This window comes from Ornithodoros turicata, chromosome 1, assembly GCF_037126465.1.
Source record: "Ornithodoros turicata isolate Travis chromosome 1, ASM3712646v1, whole genome shotgun sequence".
Classification (NCBI taxonomy): Eukaryota; Metazoa; Arthropoda; class Arachnida; order Ixodida; family Argasidae; genus Ornithodoros; species Ornithodoros turicata.
Window position 1 is genome coordinate 41,003,342 of NC_088201.1, and position 8,713 is coordinate 41,012,054.

The 8,713-nt window shown below is 48.2% G+C and overlaps 1 protein-coding gene across 1 annotated transcript; it reads left to right on the plus strand.

The window, feature by feature from the left end:
- Positions 1-5,675: 5,675 nt before the first annotated feature.
- LOC135387213 (carboxypeptidase M-like) lies at positions 5,676-6,990 on the plus strand. Its single transcript, XM_064616538.1, has 2 exons — positions 5,676-6,797; positions 6,910-6,990. The coding sequence occupies exons 1-2, from the start codon at positions 5,676-5,678 to the stop codon at positions 6,988-6,990; spliced, it is 1,203 nt and encodes a 400-aa protein (XP_064472608.1).
- The last annotated feature ends 1,723 nt before the right edge of the window (positions 6,991-8,713 follow it).

Consider the following 8,713-nt stretch of genomic DNA (forward strand, 5'->3'; position numbering starts at 1 on the left):
GCATGTGAGAACTTACATAAGCCCCCTAGAAAGTAAAAGGCCAGCCACCCTCATGCTGGTCAGAATGAAAAGAACATGCCAAGCTGGTTTTCTTTGTGCGTTTGAAAAAAGAAGTAAAAACAACCATACTGACATCGTATTTAAGAATCGCCAATGGGTCGAAATTGAGTCGAACTCTCTGTTTGCACTTGCTCTGCCTTTGTTCCACAGACACTTCACTCTCACAGCGACATGAGAGCACGGCTGCGGGCAGTGCTGACACGATAACGCGCCTTTTACATAAAGACCCCGAGCTCAGAATCGCACCATTCCAATCTAATTACCGTGAAGCCTCGTTTGCTGATTAACGTGTATTCGCGTCTCTGACTGGTAATCAATAATTTCAATGACTTATGACTTAGGTCAAGATAGCAAGCTTGGTTGACTGTTATATTCCTAACGAGATTCTGCGAAAAATTAACCCGGCGGGTTAATTATCCTCCGCTACATGGGCTACGTGCGGGGACACCACTCCTACTACCCCTACTAATCTTGTCATTCATATCGCGCGAAATCTTTCAAAATCTTGAATGACCGTTGACGTTTTCCTGCTCACTTCAAGTACTGTACCACACAAACACAAGTGTGCTTTAACCTGCCTGTTGCGCTTCATGTCCACCCATGGCCCCTGAACCGGTTCGAGAACCGAAACGTTGAAAAAAAAAAAACGGTTCGAACCACTATAATTGCCTTCCGGAGCAGAACCGGAACTGAACCCTTATCGTCGAACCTAAACCCGAACCGAACCAATAAACGTTTCGGTTCGACTCTCTGGCGTATGGTACGCTTTTCATTCATCCGTTGCGCCGTGTTTCGTTTCGGGGCGTCATGTGCTTAGGGACCACCCAAAGGAACGCACGGTCAAAGAAGTTGCGTGGTACGGGCGGGGGGGGGGGGCAAATCTCGAAGTGTCCCCCCCCCCCCCAGGACCAAAAAGTAGATGCCAGCCCTGCCGATGCTCTCCAGCTCCCATAAGGTACGGAGACTTGGAAAGTTCTGCCCAGGCTTGTCTCGATGGCAAACAGTCTGCTCGTGGGTGAGCTGCGTTAAATTATTCCAGTGGTGAGTTTCCAGAGCTGATCACAACACAACAGCAGCGAAACACCGGACTCAGCGGGTATGTTGGGGAAGAACACTTCATCGGCTATGTAGTCACCTTCCGCACGTATGGACCGATGAGTTTGCTCCACATAGGAGCTCAATAGAAGAAGGGTACGATAACATTTTGCACAGTAAATTATGTTGGTCAGACCTGACTCAGCAGCCGGACTTCCATGACATTGCATCGCTGCCGTTGTTTAGAGGAGGTACTACTACCGAATGTGTTAAGGCTTGCTGTGATGCTCACCACATTGAGACGAAGTCTGTGGGCCACATCTCTTCGGATAAAGGTCTGCTGACTGCCTCCATCAATTACGCCTCGGATATACGTCCATTTATGGTCACCCACGACCCAGGTGCGGAAAGTTTGCAGCATCACGGTGTTACTCTCCGCAGGGGTGTCTTCTGCCAGCATAGCGGCTCATTTCCGTAGCGAAATTCGCCAATTTATATCTCAAGGTACGTTCGCTTCTCGGGGAGTTTAATAAGGATGATGGGTTTGAACAATGACTGGCTCCAATTCTGCGGTCTCGCATTTCCTATAAAACACCTAATTAATAAGTTATTTGATGAATTTTAGCTAATTAGTTGTCCAGTAGTTGCGCACCTGTCCTACAGGATGTCCGCCTGGCCGCATAACCCGTCTGCCAAGATGGCAGCAGCGCTGCTCTCGCAGCTTTTTAATAAAAAATCTGTGTCGAATTAAGAAAAACACCATGTACGTTTCTTCCTACTAGTCGTCTTCTAAACGGTGCTGCAAACTTATTTAGTAGACGCAGCGTTGGGCTAAGTGTTCCACACAAGTTTCCTAAGCAAATATAATTCAATGTCAGTGAGGCGAATTGCATTCAGAAGAAGCACCTGTTCGAAACAGAAACACACCTGACCCTGGCCTCTTCATTTCCTATGTACGCAGAAGAGCGCTGTGTTTCTTCCTTATTGACATGAATCACAAAGTAAGCCTATCGCCGAACGGAAACTCATGTATTCCTCATATGTTAGGCTTTCTATTCGATACTCTTCTATGCCACAGTTTCAAGTAAACATTGCGTCTGTGCCTTGCACACATTTCCTGACGCGTGTGCTGACGGCGAGCACAACGAACATGAAGAAAAATCTGGAGGCCTGTATTATTGCTATGACCGACATACTGAATGTCCCTTTCCTGTACACACACTGACTTCCTTTCAGCCCTCGCTAGCACGGAGACGGCCCGTCTGTTGCTAACAGCAACCTTGCAGCGATATTTACTTACTCGAGAGCGGCCAGCTGGAGCTCAAAAATTAAATATCAATAAATGAACAAATAAAACAGAAAAGAGAAAAGAAAGCAAGAAAGGGATGATGACATACGCCAACAGATTTTCACTATCCAACGAATGACTATCCAATATACCCGCACGTAAAACTGATAACACCTTGTCCTGTTTGCGCTGGATCTTCATCGTACACGTATACGATGAAACGTACGTACTCTGAAGTATTCTGAAAGATGCACATGACTGTAATAGGTCTTAATAATCCTTTGAGAATCTTTGCACTGCTTTTTCAGCAGAATAGGTTGGATAGTGACGTCAACTTTTTTATTCCGTGTTAGCGCCGCGAAGCAACTGTGGCTATAAGCGGCGTACAGATGGACAGGGTACAGCAGGGGGGGGACAAGGGGTTAGTGCGCGTCCGGGGCCGACTTAGGGGGAACTGTGCCGACAGTCGTCTAGAAAGTCTGCCGGAAAACTCAGGGAAAACCTCAGACAGCACAGCCGGTGGTAGGATTCGAACCCAGCACGACTCTGGCTATACCACCAACGAATTGATGCTTTTACCCATGCAGCTGGTGTGAAGTCCACTGGTGAGGTAAATACACACTGGGTTATGTCGGGGTCAGTGGGTCATGTCGGGGTCATTTCTGGTGGCGTAAGTTGTCACGTGTCTTGACTGGGAGTGCGACTGATACCACAAACTGCTTCAGTGAGTCTTTTTAGCACACCTTATGGATTGTCCGTCTTTCACATGTACAGTGCCGGCCTACAACCAAAAACGGCTAGCCTGCAGTGAGTTCATGAAAACTGTACAGCTAGGATAGTCCTGGGATATGATGACGAACGAACCACATGAAACACGTCCGTCTGACTGCAGTTACGCCAGTGAACATCGCAGGCGTTGAGCAAGTCATCCTCGAGAACCGACGAGTAACGGTTCGGGACATTGTATGCAACCCAGCGTAATATTAATGTCGGCAGTGTGGAGACAATCATTCACGACCACTTAATTACTTTCCGCAAAGTCTGTGCAAGATGGGTTCCCAACACCTCACTTGTGACCAGAAGGGAGCGCGCATGGCAGTCTCCGAGGAGCTGCTGAACCGGTTTCAATCCGAGGTGTACGAATTTTTGCAATGAATCATCACATGTGATGAAACCTGGATGCACCATTTCACCCCAGAGACAAAAAGAAGCAGCATGAAATGGCGACATAAGGCTTCCCCGTCACCATAGAAAAGCAAGATGCAGCCGTCTGCTAGGAAGTACATGGGAACTGTCTTCTGGGACATGCGGGGTGTCATCCATGTGGACTTCTTGGAGCAAGGGGTTACGATTAATGCCCAGTACGACTCCACGTTGATAATGAGTGCCGTGAGAAACGCTGTTCTCAAGAGAAGGCCTGGGATGCTGTCTGGAAGGGTCATTCTTCTTCGTGACCATGCCCGGCCTCACACGGCGAATTTGACGGTACCCCTGGCACCCCTGACCGAAATGTGCTGGGAAGTTTTGTCCCCTTTTTTACCCCTTACAGCACAGATTTAGCCTCAAGCGGTTACCATTTGTCCGGGCCCCCTTAAAGAGCACCTTCGAGGAAAGACGCTCCACACAGGTGAAGCCCTCCAGAAGAACGTGCTGCAGTGGCTACGACAGTAGCCCACTTCTACGCTGAATACATGAAATAGTTGCCACAGCGATGGCAGCGGTGTCTAGATGCGCACGGTGAATACTTTGAAAAATTGACGTATAGTTTGTTGCTTCTAGAATTTTCCATTGTATTTAAAGAAATAAAAGTCTCGCTCAACTTTGAACGACCCTTGTACTATATCTCAGCTTCAGCCAGTGGTTTCAATAGCTTGACATTCGTACCTTCGCCTGTTACGTTCTGGCAGCAACAGACTAGCCTTTACTTTTGCAAAGTGGCCTCACGACTGTAGCCCTTATTGCACTTTCCATGTTAGGCGTGTGAGCGCTCAAAGATCTTCCTTGGAATATATGGCCAGCAGTCTGGAATAAAAAAAAATAGCGCACTGTCCGAAAATATGGAGAAAATACAGGTCTACCTGCACGGTTCATGTTGTCCAGGTGCACAAAGATTCCCTCGGTAACATATGCGATAATTACATTTAAATGTTATAAATGAATGACTAAGTTACAAAATCTTTGTTTCATTTGGAGGGTAACTGCCCCTTGGGTGGTGTCCGAAAATTTTAGGTTCAGTACTGCTAAAAAAAAGCGTAGCTATGAACGGAGAAAACAACTGATATCTGGGTATGGTTTATTGAAGTCGTTACCTGTGAGACGAGAAAATGAAAACGAAGCTTCGCTGGCAAGTCGTATAAAAGCTGAGAAGCCAATAAATGATAGAAGGTCACAATCCTTGAATGTGTCGTTGTTTTTTTTTTTTTTTTTTTTTAGTGAGCTACGGGGAGGAATTCTCCGTGAGTTAGTACGTCAGAGCGGCCATGCAATGACCGAGAGCCAGTTTGCAAAAATACCCCATGCGTATGAGAGTCTGGTTGCGTGATTTTGAAGGTGTCGAGTGTTTGGCAATTCATCAATGAGACTGCTTGGGTTACAGAATTAGGAAACGAAATAAACGTACGGCCCAATACCATCAGCCCCCCCCCCCCCCATTAATGATGAGTGCGGGCATTGAGAACTCTTAATAGCTCAAATGCATAAAACACCTGTGGCGGAAGAAAGCCATCGGATTCTCACGAAAAAGCTCGCTTCTATGGAGAATATCACAAAGAAGAACAACACAAAATACACAGCAAATTGAACAAAGCATGCCTCTCAGGGCCATTACTCTTCAGATGGGTTGTCGTGGCTTGTGGTGGTGGTGATGGTAATAGAACTGCTTGCCGTAGTCGGCCAGGCTCAGGCCATTTGCTTGTAAGGTAAAGCCCGCTCTTGTGCAGACCATTCAAAAATGGGTTCGCCATATTTTTAAAACCTGTGTTGTGCATCTTGCGTGACATCTTTGTTGTTGTGAGAGCATCTACAGCCCTAGTGTTATGCCGCTCCACGCAAGCGTATCACCATATACGTGTATTGCGTAGAGCGCACATGGATCTTCGTCGCCTTCTCGCGCGCTCCACTGTAGCATTTCCAACAAGCACCATGAAGATAACGACGATGTTATGAATAAGTGATTACGTCGCAAGCACACATGAGATTCGCTACTAAGTTATTCCACATTTTCGACAAATGCAGGAGCGGCCTCTCAATCGTCACTGTGTCACAGCTCCCCATCTGATCTCCCAGCGTTGCTATGCACATCCGTGCATCCGTGGACATTGCTTCACTGTTTTGCCTCGTAAGGATTGCCTTCGCATCTGAGTTTGTGTATCATACCGCGGAAGCACAGCGAGAAGTTCTTCGAAGTCTGCACAGCGCATACCCGAAACTTACTCGTCTCGAGACTATTGGCAGATTTAGCGCCAATCCGGTGTACACACTCGTCATTTCCAAGCACGGCAAGCGGCGTTTTATGATCCCTCGGGTCCACTTACTCGCGGATTTCCCGGCTGGTACTGAACTGCTGCTTCAGTTCGGGTCTTATATCCTTCAAGAATATGGCCGGACTCAAGGAATCACGAAGCTCATAGACAGTACCGAAGTGCATTTAGTTCCATCACTGGTGACAACAAATGTCAACGAAACGTCCAAAAAAGACTGTTCCGCAGATGACAGACCACACGATTTGGGAAAGTTTCCCGATTACTTCAACTCCAATCGGGTCACGGACAGCACTCGATATGAAGTGACCGAGGAAGTGAGACTTCTGATGGAATGGCTAAGGAGAGGCAAGTTTGTTCTCGGTGGCCACTTAAAAGGTGGAATGGGGGACCTCGTTGCTGCCTACGGCTTTCATAATGGGCTTCCGGTGTCAACAACTAATGTAGCTCCTGACCGTGATTCATTGGTACGGCTCGCCAGGATTTTCGCCGCCAGTCATCCTCGAATGAAATATGGAGCAGCACAGTGCCCCGGAGGGCACTTGGGAGGCTTTCCTGGTGGCGTTACCAACGCCCTCTCTTGGAAAAGACAACCAGGGCTCCTCCAAGACTATGCGTACGTGCACGAAGGCACCCTCGTAGTGACTCTGTCTGTTTCTTGTTGTAGAATTCCTCAACAATCCCAACTGCAGACCCTATGGAATGAAAACCGAATTCCCCTTCTCGCCTTCTTGAAGGAGGTTCATCGCGGAGTCCGTGGTTATGTGAAAAACGTGGACGGTACACACGTTCCTGGGGCTTCACTCGTCATTAAGGGCCGAAATGTAGCGTTCAAGTCGTCCGAGCAAGGAGAATTCTGGAGAATACTATTGCCGGGAGACTATGAGCTCCTTGTCAGCGCCACTGGATTCTTACCAGCAGCAGTGCACTTCTCCGTACACGAGAACACCAGCTCGTCACCGTTGCTTGTGGTTACCCTCACAAAGGCTTACCCTGTTGTCAAGATACTGTCTGTAGAGTCATATACAACGCAAGATTCCGTTTCAGAGCGTAGAGGCGGACGAGAAGGTTGCAGCTCCAGAATTCGCAGTCGGGCTGGAATTATCTTCGCTTTATCAACAACTGTGATTCGTGGGACCTGCTCAGTCCCCCGACGATACAACTTGATGGTAATCACAATAATCTGCATATTATGCACCTTTTTTCTGAGTATGCAGAAACCATTGCTTAAATAAAATAATGCTAATACGTTGTAGTTTTTGTGCATACCAAATGTGCCACAGCCAATTTATCGAGCTCCACTTATTTATTTTAACGTATTTTCCGGTATGAAGGTAAGAACAGAGTACATCGAAGGGGAAGGTCCATCGTTTCCCGCAGTAATCCTTATTTGGTACATCACCCAGTGTAACGCAGCAGTTGAAGTGAGACACCGCTACAGCTCCACTATATGGCCATACTTCGCGAATTCGAAGAAAGGCTTCTGTTAGCAGATCGAAGATAATGTCCGCGGTACACATCAGAAGTACCACGCAGCTTGGACAACTGGACAGTAGAGACTATGCATATCACCAGTGCTATAAATATGAGGGTTCCTACCAAAGCGATCACCATCCGCAGCATTAGATTCGGGCAACGTGGTTCTTTTCTGGCAAGCGGAGTGGTTGTACTCTGGGCTGCCCCTTGCTGCTCCCCATCTTCGTTCTCGGAGAAGGGCGGGCTTCGTCGTTGGCTATCATCCGCCATGCTTGAAAACAATGGACCATTTCCATGTACGCGTCGCTCCTGGCGGCGAGAGACGACATGATGAGAAGACGCCGAAGCAATGATGACAAATTAACAGCGCGTGGGCGTAGTTGGCATTTCTTCAGGATATACGAGGGGTGTTCAAGTCAAACCGGGACTTTCTGTCTCCTGAGTGTACAAATGCCTACCGCTACTTCTTTTCCGTTATTTTCACACGCGACAGGCCTCCGCGTTCACCACGTGGTGGTCCAAAGTTTGTGCAAAACAGAAGACACGTGCTGGCCAAGATGGCCGACAACGAGGTGAGCGCGCACATCGAACAGCGAATTGTCATGAAGTTTCTCGTGAATGAAGGCGTAAAGTCACCTGAAATTCACAGAAGACTTCAGGCTCAGTATGGCCACGATACACTTAGCCGCAGCAAAGCGTTTGAGTGGTGCAAACGGTTCTGAGACGGCCGTACATCAGTGCAGGACGATCCCGGCCGGGGCGGCTCAGAGCCCAGTGTCAGAGTTCCTGAGAACATCCAACTTGTGGAGCGCCTGATCCTCAAGGACCGACGGATAACATGTCTCGAACTGGCTCCAAAGACGGACCTTTCTGTGGGAACGTTGAACACTATCATTCATGAACACCTCCAGTTTCGGAAAGTTAGTGCCCGCTGGGTCCCGAGGCAGCTCTCCGTGTTTCGACACCGAAGGACAGCCGTTCCTTGATCGGATCATCACGTGCGATTAAATGTGGGTGCACCATTTCACTCCTGAGTCTAAACGCGCATGAAAACAGTGGAAGCATCCGGGCTCGCCAGCTCGCAAGAAGTTCCAAAGCACCCCGTCTGCGTGTAAGGTCATGGTCACGGTTTTCTGGGACAAGGCTGGCGTTGTTCATGTTGATTTTCTGCCCAGTGGTACCATCAATAGTGCTAATTACTGCCAGGTTCTCAGGGATGTGCATAAGGCGCTGAAGCAAAAGCGGCCGGGCCTCATCACCAAAGGAGTCCTACTCCTACAGGACAATGCACGCCCGCATACCGCGCATCTCATGACACGCACCTTACAGGAACTTGGCTGGAAGTTGCTGCCACATCCCCCTTACAGTCCAGACC